Source organism: Helobdella robusta, assembly GCF_000326865.2.
Source record: "Helobdella robusta unplaced genomic scaffold HELROscaffold_37, whole genome shotgun sequence".
In the NCBI taxonomy this organism is placed as follows: Eukaryota; Metazoa; Annelida; class Clitellata; order Rhynchobdellida; family Glossiphoniidae; genus Helobdella; species Helobdella robusta.
Window position 1 is genome coordinate 503,655 of NW_008704785.1, and position 20,354 is coordinate 524,008.

Sequence of the window (20,354 nt, forward strand, 5' to 3'; positions counted from 1 at the left end):
GTGAGTTATCCTTTATTCAGTTGATTAACAATTATATTATAAATAAATCACATTTAATTTAAAAATTCCAGTTTTAAGTATTTGGTTATTTTAAAAAATTGTATTTTTATTTTGCATAGAATTTTTAATTTATTTATTGATCAATTAAAAAATTGATGTCTATGCATTAGAAGTAAGCACTTCAAATAATTGCCATCTAAATGTCTTACTCTTATCAACCTGGCTGATGTTTTACTAACTGTAAAAAACAGGCAACAAACAAACAACATATATTGTACTGAATGCTGTTTTAAGATAGTTATTATACACAATCAACGGCACTATTACATTATCTATCTTTCTTTTTTAACATTTTATCTTGTTCTATTCTTACAAAAGTTCAAAAACTAAAATACAAAGCTACATTGACTTATATTTAAAGTATAAAATTACTCCCATGGCATCTTTGCATCTTCTTGCTAGGAGGATTGATTAATGAATGTAGTAATGAATGTTATTGGTTTATCTTTATGTTTATAGGAGTTTTGAGTTTTTTAGTTGTTGCTATTTGTTGTATGGTGTTCTCTCTCTCTCTCTCTCTCTCTCTCTCTCTCTCTCTCTCTCTCTCTCTCTCTCTCTCTTGCTGTTGTTGGGGTTAAAGTTGTTGTAGATTCTGTAGTAGTTAATGGTATTAGGTGTTATTTATTGCTGTCTTGTCCTAGCTATGTTATTTAGGGGTTGTTTATATTACTTTATTTTTTTCTAGGTTCATTCCATCAGTTCATCTCATCCATTTCCTACTTTTCTTTTTCATCCTCATCGTCTGCATCGTCATCGCTATCATAATCATTTCATCATCATTATCTCAGAAGCATCTATATCATAAATGATAATCTCAAAATGTTTATCTTCATCTTCATTGGCAACTTCATCAGCGTCTTCATCATCACCATCATCATCACTTCCTCCTCAGCATCATCATCATCACCATCATCATCACTTTTTCCTCCTCCTCAACAGCATCATCATCATCGGCGCATATTTTAGCTTCATTCCTGGTAAGAATAAAAAACTGAACAACACATGACAAAAGCTTTCGTTTATTTTATTGATGTTGAATTTTCATTTACAACAAGGGGTATAACATACATAAATATACTAATTAGATATGGAAAGATTATAAATACATCTATAAGTATGTGTATAAATATACAAATACAAATATTATATATATATATGGTATAAATTCAGTGTCATATATATATAAATATATATATGTGTGTGTGTGTGTGTGTGTTTGTGTGTGTACGTATATATATATATAAGTTTGTTTCATTACATTGTTATAGATGTTCAATTTTTAGTTATGCAAGATTGCTTTAAGCATTTGTTTAATATTGTATATAATATATTTGATATATATTTAATATATCAGATATATTAACCATTATATAATAAGTATATGGGATATATTAGATATATTAGGTATATTGGATATCATTTGTTGATTGCATTTATTGTTTTTCAGTGTTTTTTTTGGTTTGTTGATTATGTTAGCGATAAACTGGCATACAAAACTGCATCGTATGTTAACTATATGATGTGGATCGATTCTAGGAGTGAAATGGATTAGTGATTTGTAAAAAAATAGATAATATTTTCTTTTCAATTGCTGTTCGCTGTTTCAGTTATTAACATTTTTTAAATTGTTAACGTTGATGATTGACGTCCTCTCGAGGATGTTTCTATTGCAGTTTTTTGATATAACGTTTTTGGAGGTATATTTGAGGCATGAGGGGATAATTTATTCATACAAATTAGTTCTTCTAAGTACCTGAGTATCGAGAAATTGTATTTGATCGCTTGTGTGTATATGTCTTTCTACTTAAATAGATCTTCTTACATTTTAGCGTGCGTGTATGTGTGTTTGTGTGTGTGTTTGTATGGGTGTATAAGTGTGCGCACCAGCCAAGTGTTTAGTTTATTGAATGTTAATTTTTATCGCATTGGATTGGTATTTCAGTGGTATCTGAGCATTGCAATAACTTTGCTGAAAGATGTCTACTTTTGAATGTTTATAATATCGTGAGGTGTTAGTTTCTCGGCTTAGCAGGAACATTTTCTTTCATTCATTTATATATATATCTTCTCTAAGATAGCAATAATTAAATTCATTCATTATCTACTGATATATTTCTTATTTTAATAGTATTCAAGTTAAATAATATAAATATTTAATTGAAGTTAATTGATTATTATCGATCCAATGAATACCATCACATTGTGGTAAATTAACATCACCAACACAGCAGAAAAGCCGAAAGTAAAGTTAAAGCTGCTGGAGCCTTTGATAGAAAACAAACTGAATCGAACTCTAAAATGTTATTTGACATCTGAATGCAAACTGGTCTCATATATATTCTGGTACAGGAGAGATAAGTTGATCAAAGATAAAGAGAATACAACTTTCCACATTACAAGGTTATATGTGAATGTTGCTGTTGTTGTTGTTATTAGTGTCGTTGTTAATGTTATTGCTGCTGTTTTGGATTGATGTTTGTGTTAAAGATTTAGTAATGTAATTTTACCCATCATTAGTATTTATAATTTATATCCCATGTTCATTCAGTCTTATGTTTGTTGGTGCAGTTTTTAATGAAGGCATGAAATTTATTATTTCCTGCTTGCTCTGATCCGTTATTATTATTATTTTTATTATATATAATTTTGTTATTATTATATAATTTTTATGTTGTTGTTGTTGTTGTCATTTTTATTATTGTTTTATTGTATTTTTTATTTAGATCTATGAATCTTGATCATACAAATGTTTTTTTGCATGTTGCTTGCCTGTTTTTGTGTTTGTGTGCGTGCGTGCGTTTGGTGTGTGTATGTGTGTGAGTGTGAGTGAGTGTATATGTGTGACTGTGTGTGTCCAATGAACAACAAGACATTTTTGAAAGTATTTTGAATGATTTGGTTATGGCTTTGCTTAATTGATGAATGTCTGAACATGTTAACATCCACATTGTTATGCATTGTTCAGATTTTTGATTGAAAATTTTTAAATTTAAAATAAAAAATTCATGAAAATTGATTGTATTTCCCATCATTGTAATAATTTTTAATTCAAAAATCTCTAAAATGAAGTGTAATGTGTAATTAAGTGTAATTATTTAGTGTAATGTGTGAAAAAAATGACTGCTTCGGTGTAACTTCTCAAAAATTCCCACAGTTTCAAGCACACATCCCTACTTACACTAATCAACTACACTAATTGGACGATCCAACGACAGTACTCAACATACAAGTGTGTGGTGGTCAACGTGCTGGGCTGGAAGTACAGCCATCAAATTGAAATGCCTTCAGGTTCATTTGGGTGTTTAGGGTTTATTCCGGTCTATTAGCTTGATGAATGAATGAATGAATGAATGATAGATAGATAGATAGATAGATAGATTGATTGATTGATTAATTAAATGATTGATTGGTTGATTGAATAAATGAGTGAATGAATGAATCAATGAACGAACGAATGAATGAATGAATGAATGTTAAAAATATCACCACCAAAGTTAAAAGGATGAAAGAAATTTTTCCTTATATTCTATAAATAGTTTAAATGTCTATGATGTATTTGTTCATAGCATTGGTATTTATTGCAGATGTTATTGAGACTGTTGTTGTGCTACAATGTATTGTGTTGTTATTGTTGTATTTTGATATTGGTTGTTTGTCATTGTTCATAATGCTAATTATACTGTTGTAAGGCTGTTGTCATTGTGGTATTAATGTCATTAATATTATTGTAGGGTGCTTTGCTATTTGGCTACTTTATATAATTCTTATTTGTTGACCACTTATAATTGCCTAGAGTGTGTGTGTGAGTGTGCGAGTGTGTGTGTGCGCGCGCGCGCGCGCGTGTGTGTAGTTTTGTGTGTTCAGCACTGCGTTTTGGATTAGTTTTCTGATTCAGTTTCTCAATATTTCATACTGTATTTTTTTCATTGTTTTTTTATCTCTTTAATTTTAACTACTCTTCTATTCATCTTTATTCTATACATGAGAAAAGGTTTTTTTTTTACCGTTTTCAATGTAATATGTCACTAAATATTGTAATCTTTGTCATCTGTCCACTGTTTTGCTATAATAAAAAAAAAATAAATATATATAAATGTACCAAAAAACTTTAGTGAGAAAAATTGAAAAAACGAACTACAAACATATTAACGCCAAACATTCGGTAGAATTTATAGAATATTGTATAAATGTATATATTTGCATGTATATGTGTGTGTGTTTGTCTGTGTGTGTGTGTGTGTGTGTGGTGTGTATGTATGTTTGTTTGTATGTGAATCTGCTGTTTTATATATGTGAATAGATACTTGTGTGTGTGTGTGTATATAAGTGTTTATTAGTTTGTATAAATACATAAACATGTTTGTGTTTGTCTGTCTGTTTGTTTGTTTATTTGTGTGTGTGTGTGTTTGTGTTTAAATATGTGCATGTAGGTTAATTTTTGTGTTTATGTTTGTATGTGCATGCATATTTGTTTAAGCTCGTATGTGTGTGTATGTAGTTGTATTTCTACATGAGCGTATGTGTGGTTGAATGTTTGTGTTTATGTATGATTGTATATATTTGTGTTTTGGTACGTATTTCCTGGAGATTATGATTTGAAGGTTTTATATTTATAATAGTGATCCTTGTAGTTTTAACATTAGGTAGATATCATGATTCAATAATGTTAAATCAGTATTGTTAGAAGGAGATATATATGTTTGCATCATTGGTTGATTGATTGATTAATACATGGATAAGTGATGGATGAATGATTGGATCCATGGATGGATGGATGATTGAATGTTTTTCCAATATTTATTGATGCTTGGTAAAACTAATTGAAAACACATTCTCCAAACAAGCATGTGATATATGTTTGTATATGTTATGGGTACGCGTGTAGGTGTACATATGCATGTAGGTATGTTTGTAAGTGAGTATGTATGTGTGTGCGTGTGTGTGTGTGTGTGTGTGTGTGTGTGTGTGTGTGTGTGTGTGTGTGTGTGTGTGTACATATGTGCAATTTATGTGAGTGAAAACACATTTCCAAATTAGCAAGCTTATGTACAATATGGTTAATGTGGATTGCACATGTGTAGTACGTGCATGTTTGTTTGTAGGAATGTAAAGACATTTCAGTCAATGCTCACATACACTCCAAACACACTCATACATACAAATAAATATTTGTACATGCCTATGTATTTGCGTGCATTTTTGTCTGCATGTTTATTGAATTCAAAGTAAAGCTTTAGTATAGTATAAAAAAAGCTATATATATTATTGAGGCTCTGTTGAGGTTGCCAGGTTTGAATTAATTAGAATTTGAGAATAATTTTGTGGAAACACACATTTGCACAACGATGTTCCTCCACATTCTCTTCATTTAAATTAACCTAGAAATTTTTCGAGTCTTAATTATTGTTGTTGTTGTTATTGTTAGTTGTAGTATTTCATTATTTTTTGTAGTATTAGTATTAGCAGCAGAAGTATTAAGCAAATTTATTAAGCATTTGTTTGTTGTATATTATTTTTTTTTGATGTTGTATTGTTATAAGATTTTGTTGTTGTGTGTCGTTACTAAGAACAAACTGTTGATTAGTTTAAATGTTGGATTACCCCACGATTATAGAGTTATTTATTTTTATTGGCTTTCTCATTTAGAGCCAGTTAAAAAGTAAATTAGAAATAGTTTGCTTACAATTAAGTTGGAGACTTGTGTAACTCCTTTAATTTCATCACTGGCTGCATTCTGGCATGTGCACACTTATGCATTCTAACATTCCACTCCCTTCTTGTGTAGAACTTTTGAAAAGTTAATTCAACAATTACTATTCCTTATTTACACAACCAATTAGCTGATCAATAGATAAAATGATATATTAAAACAACCATTAGAATTAAAATAAACTGAGTCTCACCCTTTCTTTCTCACTCTTACTTTTCTCACTCTTACTTTCTCTCTCTCTCTCTCTCTCTCTCTCTCTCTCTCTCTCTCTCTCTCTCTCTCTCTCTCTCTCCCTCACACTCACACACACACACACACACACAAAACTACAAACCATCACAGGTAACATAACAGGACATGCCAATGCATCCATGAAACCACGTGGTGAGAAGATGCCGTGTGATACCAATGACACATGCCATAACAGAGGACAGTGTTGGTTCTACCCTAACACTGGTGACGTCTTTTGCAGGTCTGTCTGTCTGTCTGTTTGCCTCTATCTGTCTGTTTGTCTCTATCTGTCTGTCTGTCTGTTTGCCTCTATCTGTCTGTTTGTTTGTCTATGTTAATTATATATGTTCTATAGTACTACTGACTGTTTAGTTAAATAAATGTTTAGACATTCTTGAAATTTTTGATACATAATACATCCATTCCTTAACAAAATTGTCATGTCTATCAATTTTTCTTAGTAAAAAACATCATCAGCCCATCATTGAATCGCTAATTTTTCAAATTAACCTTTTAATCAGGTTACGTTTGATATGTAGGGAAAGTGTTTTAAATGTGTTTGTTTGTTTGTGTGTGTTGTGTGTGTGTGTGTGTGTGTGTGTGTGCAAAATTTTTTTTATAAAATTTTCAAGCTGTAGGTATGGCTTCATAGGAGAGAACTGTGAATCCAAAGATTCTGCAATATCAAAAGGTATTTTTATTAATATTTATTTTTTTTCATATAATTTGTTTAAATAACCATATTTTTGTTATTAATTACAAATTTTAGTTTGAGTAATTTCATAATTGGTGTTAATTATTTTAGAAAAAAGACTCCAGTTGATCCTAATAGAGTAGAAACATGATATTGATATTTTAAATTTAACATTAATGACACCACCCATTTTAGAAACACACATGAACAGTTTCATCCTAAAAAATATGTGTATGCGTGCGTATGTTTGTGCATGTATATATGTGCATGTGGGTGGGTATGAATATGTGTAAATACGTGTGTAGGTGTGCGCGCGCGCGTGTTTGTATGTGAGAATTTATGCAGCGTTATTATGTTTAATGTAACATATGTGTCTTTAAATTCAACTAAGATAATTTGATTATCTCTAATTTTAAAGAGAAATTTATCATAATAAAATGATAATTTTTATTTGATAAAAACCAAACAGAATTAAGTGAAGGTGGTTTAGAGTTTGGTCTGTTCCTCTTCTTTGGTTTTGTCATCATCATCCTCATCATAGTGACCATCATTTTCATCATCTACTGCTTCAGAAGGTAACTTATTTACTTTATTTTCAATATAAGGATATGGACGTGCATGTGTATGTTTGTTTGTGTATGTATGTTTGTTTGTTTGTGTATGTATGTTTGTGTATGTGCACATACATGCACGTATGTCTCTTTTCTCTGTATAAGTTTGTTCAGGTAAGCTCAATAAAGATGAACATTTGTTTGATAAATGTAGCCAATGTAACTTAATGAACCTCAGCTTTTATCTATGTATGACTTTTCATGCAGTAATAAAGCAAAGCCCATACAATACGTAGCAAGAGTATAACTTTAAAAGTTAAAAGATATGTTTCTGTGCTAGCTTATTCTATATAATATTTTAATTCACGTTTGAAATGTGTGTCTCTATTGTTTTAATATTTTTTGCTATGTGGAAATATATTTTTCTTATTGAAAAACAAAAAATGTTGTTGTGGAAAGCGAGGTTATTTTAAGATTGTGTGAACAGATGAGATGCTCTCTTGATTTATTTCTTCTGCAACTGTTTTCCTATTTAAAAACATTTAGCCTAACAAAATTATTTTCATTTGTGAATTAACTTACTTAAATTCTTTCATTTCATTTTTCCAATTTGAATAAAAAGTTTAGATCAGAATTTTGATACCGTCCAAATGCAGACTGAGACAAGATGTCAGTAAGCAGTTGAACTCGATAGTAACAGTGACAGCAGCCAGAGAGGACATTGAAAGATCGGCCATGGTCGAACGAGACAGCAGGGTGCAGGAAACAGACGCTGAAAATGGGAAGAAGAGGAGGAAGATGAAGAAGAAAATTGATGATGGAGATGGTGATGTTGTAAAAATGGACAGGTGTATTGGTGATGAGGGTGAGGACGATGATAGTAACATGAAAAGCTCCTCAAATGTTTCAACAGTTTGTATACTTTTATCAGTTTTCATTCTTTTATCTTTTCCTTCTTCTTTTTATTTTGCTCTTTCGTTCACGCTTTTTTTATCAGGAAAATTAATAACACTGAAGAATATCATCTTCCTATGTTTATTAATATTTTTGTGTTAAGTTATTATTATTTTATGCCAATTTGTCTTTCATTTTATATTCAAGGTTGATCTGTTGTTTTATGTATATACGCTACTACGCATGCATGTGTAGATGTTATAGTTGTGATGCGTTCAACATTCAAACTGTATGTAGGGGTACATTGCACATATGCATGCTAAATTTACTTCTGCACACAACTACATAAATTTTGATTTATTTCATTAAAACTAATAAACAGATCAGCAGTGCAATTTGCCTGAAGTATTATCAAACTTTCAACACAAAATTCAACCTTAAAAATTACAAAACGCCAATTTCAACAATTAACAAATTTTAAAAATAATCTCACTCGACAAACATTTTAAAAATCATCCCACAGCTGATAAAAGTTCGGCCCCCACTGGACAACAAAGATGAAGACGAGCACAGCCAGCAGTCAAAAGCATTCTGCAAATCACTGAACGAAGAGATAGACATACCGACCGATCTGCATCTAACATTCAAGTCCAGTCCCCAACTCAGTCTCAACTACATAACCTGCCCAAAGACGGCAAAGTACATGAACTTGAAGTCGCCTACGAACGTTCGGAAAGCAAATGGCGATACAAATGGTGATAGGCAGTTAGGGACGGGAGCTTCTTCAACATTACCTACAACATCCACATCGACATTCATTCATTATATCATTGGCACTCCTAAGTCTACACCTCGAATGACTAAACATTGATAACTGTAGTGTAGTTTTTATGATTCATTGTAATTTGTCTTTGATTGATTGGATTGATTGATTCATTGATTGATTCATTCATTCATTCATTCATTGGATTCATTGAATTGATTTGAATTGAATTGAATCATTGTCTAGAGTTTGTTAGCATCGTCGTTTCTTAATTTATTGGTTTCATGATTTTTAACTGTTTATTTTTATTGATGAGAATGTGTAGTTGTTGTCGGATTTGGCATTACCAGTTTTATCACATTTTGGTCATCATCATCATCATCATCACCGCCATCATCATCATCGTCGTCGTCATCATCATCATCGTAAACTTTGAACCAACCTACTGCATTGTTATACAATGGTATTATTGATTTTAAAATGAACATATACCGCGTATGTATTTGTATAGGTATAAACCAGTCAATCAATACTAGTTTAATTTCAAAGATATCTTTATATAATAATAATAACGATGATAATAGAAATAATAATAATAAAATTAATAATAAAAATAAAATGGAAGTCAGTGTGGAAAAATAAAATGGCAATCCACGCATTCTTTGACCAACATTTCGAATGGGGTAACTAAATCAACGACAACAACAATAATAATAAAATATAGATAAATATATGTTCCTATATAATATGTAGTCATACATTCATACGTACATGAAACATGAATCTTTTTATTTGTATTTTGAGGTATAGTGATAAAATGATGTATGTATGTATGTATGTATACTAGGGGTGGGCAAACTTTTGCTGTGAGGGCCGCTTTGAGAGCTATTTTACCTTTGAATGGCCGCATATTTACTTAAATAGAAAATTTTTTCGACCCGGGGGAGAATTTTTTAAGATTTGTGGCTCCTTTTTTTTGTCAAAGTCTGGCTGACGGCTCTTTTGTCGAACAAGGCCTCGCGAGCCGCTGGCCGTCTTTCGCTCACCTCTGATGTATTCAACACGTAAGCCTAGTTGGTATGTCTCTTGTACAAATTTATTTTTTTAATGTTGGATTGTAGGTGATATGTTAGATTAAATATTTCTAGATGTTACGCTATGTCGCTAGATGTTATTTTAACTTGTAATGCGAGTTTTCTATAGTAGTAATCGATATATAGTTTGAGGTTTTCTAATTGAAATATATATAGATAATGATAATTTTTTTATGGTTTATATTATTTTTATTTAAAAAGTTGTTAACGTTTAATAAGACTTATTTACTACCTTCGTCAAGCACACTCATACACTGTCTGGCAATGTTTTAAGATATCAATCGAATTTATTTATATGCTTCAAATGTTTAGAAAATATTTTAAATTTTATCTTTCAAACAATAGGTTAAAACATTATTTATTTAAAAATTTTGTTAAATCAAAAACAATATATGCAAATAATAAAATAAAAACAATATAACAAATACAACATATATTCATGTTCTTTTATTACCTATGTTATCATGTTCTATATCAAACCAATTTTATTGGCTCATATTATTGCATTGATATTTAAGTTGCCTTGCCATACATTTTTCAAAGAAAATTCCAAAACTTAAACTGTTGATATTAATGGAGATATACATTATCAAAGACCACACACACACACACACACACACACACACACACCTCGTTATTAACTTGAGACCATGTCATGTACAGGGCCTAAGTACCTATCTAGGTTTATTGACGGACAAGTTTAGAAATAAAAACTATTCCAAGAGTTCATGTACGTTTCAAGATCTGATATGAATAAATCAATAATTAGGAGAGTAAGGACCATACAAATATATATATATATATATATACAAATATATATATATATATACAAATATATATATATATACAAATATATATATATATATATATACATACTACTACTAACAACCGCTAGATTGTTTTTAAACCGTTTTAGTCGTTAAAAGTTTTTAATTTTGGATTTAGTTGATATATATTTCTATTGATATATTTTATAATAAATTAAATTAATTAATTAATCAATTAATCAACGTCTTAAGTCCTGTATTCATTTTCAATTTTTTTTCATGTAACACGCAAGTAGTTATATGAATATTTTTAATTGGGTATATATATATATATACATATAAAATATGTATCTATATCAATTGATATATATATATAATATGTATATATATATCAAATGATAAAGATATATAACGATAACAAGATTATCAAATGATATATAATGATAAAGTGATTACATATATGAATGTATATATATATATATATGTTGGTAATAGACATAATTTTTACAATATTCTATAAATTCTACCGAATATTTGGCGTTAATATGTTTGTAGTTCGTTTTTTTGATTTTTCTCACTAAAGTTTTTTGGCAGACGTTTAGTTTATTAAAATTCAAAATAAACTTATTTTCCGAATTCATGCTGCAAATAAGGCCATATTTCGATTCCGAATGAATCATCATCAGTGCTTTCTGCTGTTAATATAGGGAAATATTGACTTTGTCAAAATGAATTTAGATGGAGATTGACGAAAAACGAACTACAAACATTAACGCGAAACGTTCGGTATAATTTATAGAATATTGTATATATTATGGTCTATTACCAACATATATATATATATATATATATATATATATATATATATATATATATATATGCCTATTATATAATGTATTTTTTAATCGGTCATCACTTTTAGTATGTTATTTAAATGAAATTGGCATAAATATTTGTACGTGTAATTGTATGTTCGTATGTATGTGTGCATGCATATATATTATATATATATATATAAATATGTGTGTGTGTGTGGTGTTTCATTTATGATTGATGTTTAAATGAATTTGTTCCAACTTCATTATGGTTTTGAATTCATCTAGAAACAATATTAATACATATCTCTCAAATCACTTTCGGAGTAATTTATAACCACCTATTGCTAAGACAGCGAGTGACTTATTTTTTGAAAATTGTGAATAATAAATACATCAAATAAAATAAATGTAATTTGTATGGATGGACAAAATAAAACGAAGTTTCATTAATTAAAATAAAAATTGTAATATAAATAATTATAATAATAATTTTGGTATAATTATTATAATAATTATTATAGCTCATTCAACCAGCTGTCGAACTTCGTGTTGCCCGTTTGCGTTGCTGAGTTTCGAGGTCGGACTCGAATAAGGCAGCTATCTCCCTAGCTACGTTAAACATTGAAATATTTTCCATGTTTGTTAACACGGCCACGACGGTTCCTCTCGGTCTTGTGTCGATTTTCCCGACGACTGCATTCTCTTTTTTAGTTTTATCGACTGTTTCTCTCATGTTTTTTGATAATTTTTTATCGTTCAATTTGTCCCTGGGCATGATGAGAAGGATGCTGGAGCTCCCCACGGCACCCCCTGTGTGGTATACACAGCGTCGGTTTTTGTACTTCGATAGGGCGGATTGGAAGAGACAGAGCTGCGGTAGTGGGTTCATAACCTCCCAGCCCATTGCGTAATATGTATTTGTCTTTTTTTGTGTTTTCGGGTTTGGCGTCCATATCATTTTCATCGTTTCCTTCGATAGGTACGGCCTTAGGTTGTTCGGAGTTACTGAGTCTTTCTCTTCCTTTGTGACAAAAAGTTTGATCAGATGGTTCATAGAAAAATGATTAGTCATATGAGGAATAAAATGGTCAACCTACAGCGCATGGAAATGAACAGGTATCGGTTTATTTACAAATGAATTTAAAATCGAGCTGTATTGCAAGAATTCTGTGAACATATTAACAGAAAGGAAAAGTGTACAACAGCAAAAAGTAATTTGTATAAACTTACACCACACTGATCAGCAGTCTTCACATTCTGACCATTGAAACTGCTAACACCTTGGGAGCATGCGAGCATGGTGCTGCCAAACAAGCAGAGATCGGTGGGCGTCGAGAGAAGGCCTCCGCCAGCCCACTTGCATGAATTGTCAACGTAACGGGCATTCACCAGGTGGCCGTTGTGCATGAAATAGCATCTGAATGGTGAACAATTTTAGAAAGCTTTGCCATTATAATAAAACTTTAATATTTAGATTATATATTTATATTATTCATAAAATTTACACCTGGAATAACGTGATTAATGAACGTATTGTAATCACCTGGCTCTGTTGTGTATGATTTGAATGTTTTCGTCAAGGTAGGTGCTCTTCAAGTTCAAGTCTCTGAACATATTTTTCATTAAATCCTGAAACTTCTTGCTTCCTACTTTTTCAGCAACCGCGCTAACCAAGGTGAAACTGTGAGTTGAGTAGAGGTATGTTGAACCTGTTTAGAAAATTTAAACATCGTGTTGGAGTTAAAATATTTTCAACAAAAAACGCTTATATAACTATTCAAAAAATAGATTAGTCTCATCTCTAATTATTATTTTATATCAGAAAATAATTTTTTAAATTAATCTCCGAATTTTTTAAATTTTACTGTAACAATGAACAATTGAATGGAAATTATTGATATCAGATGTGCTTAGTTTTGAATGCACCTGGTTCACTACAAAGTTGGTCATCTTTGAAAACATCCAACGATTCAATGACACTGCTGAAGTTTTTTGCTAAGTAGAATTCTGTAAAAATTGAATCACCTGCTGCTGCTTGGTTCACTTGTTCTGTCTTTCAGTTAATAAATCATTGTCTAAAATATTCTTGAATCTAACAACAAGTTTAATGATGAATTGCATTCCTACAAATTATTTTTCACTTCAGATTTCAATGATAAAGTCATCTAAGACTACTTTCTCAAGAAATATAGAAATAAAACTTATGCTTCAACAACTTTTTTCACTCCACATGATTTGTCATAATGTCTGATTCCTCCTAGCATTGAAAGAAGCATTCTTGTTGTGATTTTAGACTGTTGAGTGAGTTAAATGAAAGGTTATAAAAAGTAAAAGTCGACTTTAATATAAAAATTTTGGTTACTAGATTTTGGTTTAGATTAAAAAAAACTAAAAAAACTTCACTTCTTTCCCTTGAAATGATTTGATTGGCCAATCCTTAACGTAAGTACGAATGTCTTCATCAAGATCTAGGCTACCACCTTCCACTAACTTGGCAACTACAGCCATTGTCAGAGGTTTGCTGATGCTTGCAATTCGCATTACTGTGTTAGGTGTGCATTGAACATTGTTCTCCACATCAGACAGTCCAAAGCCTGGTTAATTATTATACATTCAACATTTGACTACAAAGTAAATGTTGATTTTAGAAACTGTTATTTTATTAAAATCACCTCACAAAGCTTATAATCAATCAATCATATTATACATAACATCCAACTAAATTAATTTGTAATTTAAACATTGCAGAATGCAAATTAAGAAAAGCTCAAACAATTTACTTTAAATTAATTGATATGAAATAAAACAATTCATAAAGCATGCATGCACACCTTCCTTCCAAACTTCTTGGCCATCGATTGCCACTGCAACAGTCACTCCTGGACAGTTTTTCTCTGTCTGTATGGCACATAGTAATTTTAAAAAATTAAGATTTTATTATTTTGCCCAAGTATTTATTATGTCAATTTATTATATTTTAATAAATAACCACTTAAATAATACAATTTTAAAGCAAGAAAGTATAAACTAAGCTATACTGAGCTTAAGATTTAAGAATAATAAAATAAGGAATATGAAGCAGAAAGCTTAAAGCATAAGTTAAGTTAAGCTGCTTGTTCAGCATATAAATTTTTGAATTTAATTTAATCTTATATTATTGAAAAATTGCTTGAAAAAAAGATTATTTGCACTTTAAGCTGCTGTAAAATAGTCCTAGACTTTCTGATGGCCGTTTTGAACCGGACATTCAATTGATCACCCTGATCATCTTTCTCATCCTCAGCAATTTGTTCAGTTTGTTCATCATGAGGAAGATCATCATTGATGATCTGAGGCTCAGCACACTGCAAACTTCTGAACTGCTGCCAGTACAACAAACCAAAGGCTCCTCCGATAGAACCGACGCATACTGCTGAACAAAACGCAACTTTTTTAATTTTTCTACCATTAAATCCACCATTTAATAAAAAAATAAATTTTCGAACACTTCTAAAATTGCGCAAAAGTTTCATTTTAAACTCTGGCAATAGATCAGCTGTTATAAAAGAAACCAAGTGAGCCAAACGCACAAGCCTATAATATTATAATAAAAATATGTAAAGAGGCAAGATAAAGACCAATTTGAAGAATAATTAATACACGTATATATATATATATATATATATATATATATATATATTGGTAGAAGACCATAATTTTTACAATATTCTATACATATATATATATATATATGTGTGTGTGTATATATATATATATATATATATATTGGTAGAAGACCATAATTTTTACAATATTCTATACATATATATATATATGTGTATATATATATATATATATATATTTTTACCATGGATATGTATAATATATCCATGATTTTTACAATATTCTATAAATTCGCGAAGGTAATGTTCGCGACGGTTTTAACTCAGCGACGATTAAGCATATGTAAAAGGGGAATATGAAAAAACCGATTAAATAATAAATATTTAAAGGTCTAATGAAATGAAAAAAGATTTATTGTTGTTTTTTATTTGTTATTTATAACATTTTAACTTTATTCAGATTAAAAATTGCATAAAACAATAAAAAACTTCATCATAAAATCGCTATATATTAATATACCAACGATAAGAAGAAAGTTAAAAAATCGCCAAAAATTTATTTATGTGTGCATCTGAAAAATACTTGCATCTTCTAATAGACAATTTTATTTCAAAAAATACCATATATAACAAAACTTTCTCCCGTTTTGTGCACATTCTCAAAAATTCGATTGAACGCGTTAACCATACATTTCCAAATTTGCGTTATCGGTAACGAGAAAGTTAAAAAATCGCCAAAAATCCATTTATGTGTGCATCTGGAAAATATTTGCATTTTCGAATAGACAATTTTATTCCCAAAAATATCATATATAACAAAACTTTCTCCCGTTTTGTGCACATTCTCAAAAATTCGATTGAACGCGTTAACCATACATTTCTCAAATTTGCGTCATCGGTTACAAGAAAGTTAAAAAATCGCCAAAAATTTATTTATGTGTGCATCTAAAAAATGTTTGCATCTTCTAATAGACAATTTTATTTCAAAAAATACCATATATAACAAAACTTTCTCCCGTTTTGTGCACATTCTCAAAAATTCGATTGAACGCGTTAACCATACATTTCCAAATTTGCTCCATCGGTAACAAGAAAGTTAAAAAATCGCCAAAAATCCATTTATGTGTGCATCTAAAAAATACTTGCATCTTCTAATAGACAATTTTATTTCAAAAAATACCATATATAACAAAACTTTCTCCCGTTTTGTGCACATTCTCAAAAATTCGATTGAACGCGTTAACCATACATTTCTATATTTGCGTCACCGGTAACCTTGGTATACCTCTTCTTCAACTGCACTACTTAATAGATGCACCGTGCAGTTGGTTTACATCCCGCAACTAACCACTTTTCTTTCTAAGGCATTGTTGTTGCATGTTATTATGCTCTGTAGGTTTTGTAAAGATTTATCGTTGCTTTTGGGACCATTTTCAGTTAACCCTAAAAAGCATTTATTCTTCCACAATGAGTCAATCTGTGAATTTCAATTTTTTATTGTTATCACTGGTTTTTTACATTTTCGATTGGTGAAATTATTTCTCTGCTTTAGGCTCCTGCAAGCTTGGTCAAACCAACCCTGTTCATTCAAACTAGACTGTAATTTAATAAAAATGTTATTTCGTTTAATGAATAATATGCATTGCACAGTAATTGAACTATAGTTCTTTAACACGTGAACATTTAAATTTACAAAAAAAAACAAAATATGTTTTTTATTTTAGCTAAAAATTAACAAATACTAATGCAATTGCAGCAAAAAGTGAAATTTAAACATTTTAAATTGAAAAAAAGTTTGTGATGACCATGTAGATGACTATAATTGTGAATAGTACAGATTGACAAGCGTATAAATTTTAACTATATATACGAGGTAAAATATAATAAACAGTAGTGTTTTTGCGACAAATTAATATAGCATATTTATAAAATATAAGTTTTAGCTTTAATTTAAATGTATGAAAACACAAAAAAAATATAATAATACGTTATAATAATAAAAAACGTATAGCACCAAAAAAGTGCAAACCCAAGCGATTGAATAAATATATATAAATATATATATATATTTACCAAGTATTACGCCCACGGATTATGATAGCTATATATATGTGTGTGTGTGTGTGTGTGTGTGTGTGTGTGTGTGTGTGTGTGTGTGTGTGTGTGTGTGTGTGTGTGTGTGTGTGTGTGTGTGTGTGTGTGGGGGGGGTTTGTGCTGAAAATCATAATGTTATGTGTATGAATTGGTAATTGCACGCTACAGGTATCAATATTGCTAACAGATATAGTTATCGTAACATTTATTTTTGCGGCTTCGTACAATTTTTAGTTATAAAAAAACCTTGAGTAACATTTCTCTGCCTTTCGCTATTTCTTGTTCCAAATTAACAGTAAAAATTTGTCGATTACACTGAACTTTTAACAATGGACTAATGCCTCCATTTGACTAATTTTGATTTGACGCAGAATCATAAAAATAAAACTATTGACGAGCAACGCCCTGGATTGAACGTCCTGTTTTACTTGCATCTTCCAATAGACAATTTTATTCCCAATTTTGGTTCATTATTCTTTTAATATAATAACAGTTTTGTTTAATTTTTAATCATTAATATTAAATACCAGGCAATGATTTGACGACTGAAACCCCGGAACTCGTGGCCACGAGATATGAATCCTTACTCAGACTGTTAGAGAATAAAATCAGACCGCGCCGAATAATCATATTAAGCCTGGTTTATAGAAAAGACGTTCAGAAATGGAAAGTTGATAAACTAAATGTCTCATTGAAACAATTCCAGTCTAACATTGTTCATTTCTGGAAGCTTGACAGAGTGGGAGGAGATAATAATATAGGACCTGACGGCATCCACTTGAATGAACGTGGAATGATGAACTTTAAGAGAAACATCTTTTATTCTCTAAAGTGCACGAAATAAATTTTTAAAATTTTTATTTGTAATAAAAAGTTTATAAAAATGTATGCATTGTTGTTTAATATATCTTTGTATATATATATATATATTATATATGTACCTATATATCCATTTTTTTTATATAAATGTGTTTGTGGTGTGATATGACTTAATTACTCATTTACTAAAACATTTATAACTTTTTTATTTAACGTTAAAAAAAATTGCGGTTTCAAAATGTAACAAACAAATGTCATAAACAAACCCCAATATCGAAGTTGATTGATACACAGGTTGGGGTTGAATGTTATCAGCATCAAATATCATTACAACGAAAAAGAAAGTTATTAAATATTCACCATAAAGGTTAAAAGGTTAAAGGTTTCTCTCTCTCTTTTGCGTTTGCTTCAGAGGTTTCAACGACAAACACACAGAGCGTATATGAATACGCGTGCAAACCACGCATCATACACATTGCATATGATAGGCGGGGATCTCTTTGTATTCGAACCCAGTCAATGCAATAGCAAGACCAGGCGCCTTTAACCATTGAGCCATCACGTCATAGTTATGACAAATGAATACTTGGTTTCGTCGTTTTCGTTTTCAGGTTTAACTGATTTGAAATAACAGGCCTACTCTTTCGCTATTTCCTGTTCCAAAATAACACTAAAAATTTGTCGATTACGTTGAGCTGTTAACAATGGACTAATGCCTCCATTTGACAAATTCTGATATGACGCAGCATCAGAAAAATAAAACTATTGACGAGCAACGTCCTGGATTGAATTTCTGATATGACGCAGCATCAGAAAAATAAAACTATTGACGAGCAACGTCCTGGATTGAACGTGCTGTTTCACTGACTGTATTTACTGGCGAAACATAAACATCTGGATCTACGCTAATTCGGTCCGTTTTGTGATGTAATTTTTATGTCACCTTGGGCCAAAAAACAATGAAGGAAGTTGAGTCATCAACTACCACTACGTGTGAAATTAAAACAATTTATATTAGTATAAATGTAATTCTTTTTGGAGAAGCCAACAAAAAACGGGGATCTGGTACAAAAATTTGTAGCAAATTACTCGTTTAAAAAAGAAAAGAATGCCGCGAATTAAAACACGAGAATTAAAACATGAACATTTCTTTCGAAAGTAACACTAGAGTTTAAACATGCAGCATAATTTTAAATGTATTTTTCTTAATTTTATTCCGTTTCAAAACATAATCTAAAAAACATCTAAAATTTAAAAAAGTCCAAAGAGTATAATCACGGTATTCTATTCTGGTATTGCCATTTTGTGTTAATCAAATTATAAACTATAGGGTAGCGTGGGGCAAAACGCCACGTGGGGCAAAAAGCACTTTTTCAAATTTCTCCGAATTAATTCAAGTCCGAAAATTTTTAAATTAATTTTTGAAAAATAGAACGCACCCACATTATTTATAATAAAAAACCGCGTGGTATTGAGCTTTGGTTATTTTATTAAAAAAGTTTCAAGAATTTGTAGGTCAAATATCGCTCGTGTTATAATTTTTGTTTTTCGATTTCTTTTAAAATTTGTTAAAATAACATAATTTTTTGTGATTAGGAGTAGTTTGTTGTGAGGAGAAATCATTTTTACATATAGAAAATCAACTTCAAATTGGTTAGAACAATTTTTTGTTAATTAAAATTTAATTTATTCTTCGCGCTCTCTTTTGGGGCAAAACGCCTCTTTTACTTTGGGGCAAGAAGGCTAACTTTAATTGTTTTAACTATTTGTCAAGTTTTAGATATTTTCACTTAAGGCAGCCAATAATTGTAATTAAAATTATATTTTTAAAATTTTTTCAAACTTGTTTTTGTATAAGTTTTTAAAATTAAATTAAAATTATTTTAATTTTTGAAGATTGAAAATGGTAAGAAATTACATAAGAAAATCCACCAGATGTTCGTCTTATAATGATGAATCATTGAAAATTGCTGTTGAATCAGTAACGAATGGCATGCCACTAAAAACGGCTGTCAAAAAATATGGGGTCCCTGCAAGAACTTTTAAAAGGCATCAGATGGCCATGACCAAATTTTCTGGAAAAATTAGGCTGGGACATTTTCACTCAATTTTTACAAAGGACCAAGAACTAGAACTAGTAGAAATTATTAAAAGTATGGAAAAATCACTCTTCGGAATGACCACAACAGACGTCAGGAAAGTGGCTTTTGAATTTGCCGAAAAAATGAAATTAAGCCATCCATTCAAGGTGAAATA

At 30.3% G+C, this 20,354-nt stretch overlaps 3 protein-coding genes across 3 annotated transcripts in view; 2 read left to right on the forward strand and 1 right to left on the reverse strand.

Annotated features, from left to right (window-relative positions):
• Positions 1–11,023: 11,023 nt before the first annotated feature.
• On the reverse strand, positions 11,024–15,094 carry HELRODRAFT_113373 (hypothetical protein; the record flags this gene model as incomplete). Its single annotated transcript, XM_009023725.1, has 10 exons — positions 11,024–11,088; positions 11,148–11,242; positions 11,676–12,603; positions 12,861–12,999; positions 13,126–13,291; positions 13,509–13,635; positions 13,790–13,876; positions 13,986–14,176; positions 14,414–14,480; positions 14,774–15,094. 8 exons carry the CDS (start codon positions 15,092–15,094, stop codon positions 12,109–12,111), a joined length of 1,593 nt encoding a protein of 530 aa, XP_009021973.1. The 3' UTR covers positions 11,024–11,088; positions 11,148–11,242; positions 11,676–12,108.
• A 336-nt stretch (positions 15,095–15,430) lies between these two features.
• On the forward strand, positions 15,431–18,123 carry HELRODRAFT_176261 (hypothetical protein; the record flags this gene model as incomplete). The annotated part of the gene is made up of 3 exons (XM_009023726.1): positions 15,431–15,484; positions 16,343–16,508; positions 17,810–18,123. 3 exons carry the CDS (start codon positions 15,431–15,433, stop codon positions 18,121–18,123), a joined length of 534 nt encoding a protein of 177 aa, XP_009021974.1.
• Positions 18,124–20,001: 1,878 nt separating this feature from the next.
• Positions 20,002–20,354, forward strand: part of HELRODRAFT_176262 (hypothetical protein) — a gene marked incomplete at both ends in the record, with an annotated part of 823 nt that continues 470 nt past the window's right edge. The window contains one exon of the mRNA XM_009023727.1: positions 20,002–20,346. Within this exon, the coding sequence (XP_009021975.1) occupies positions 20,002–20,346 (345 nt within the window). The remainder of the gene's footprint in view (positions 20,347–20,354) is intronic.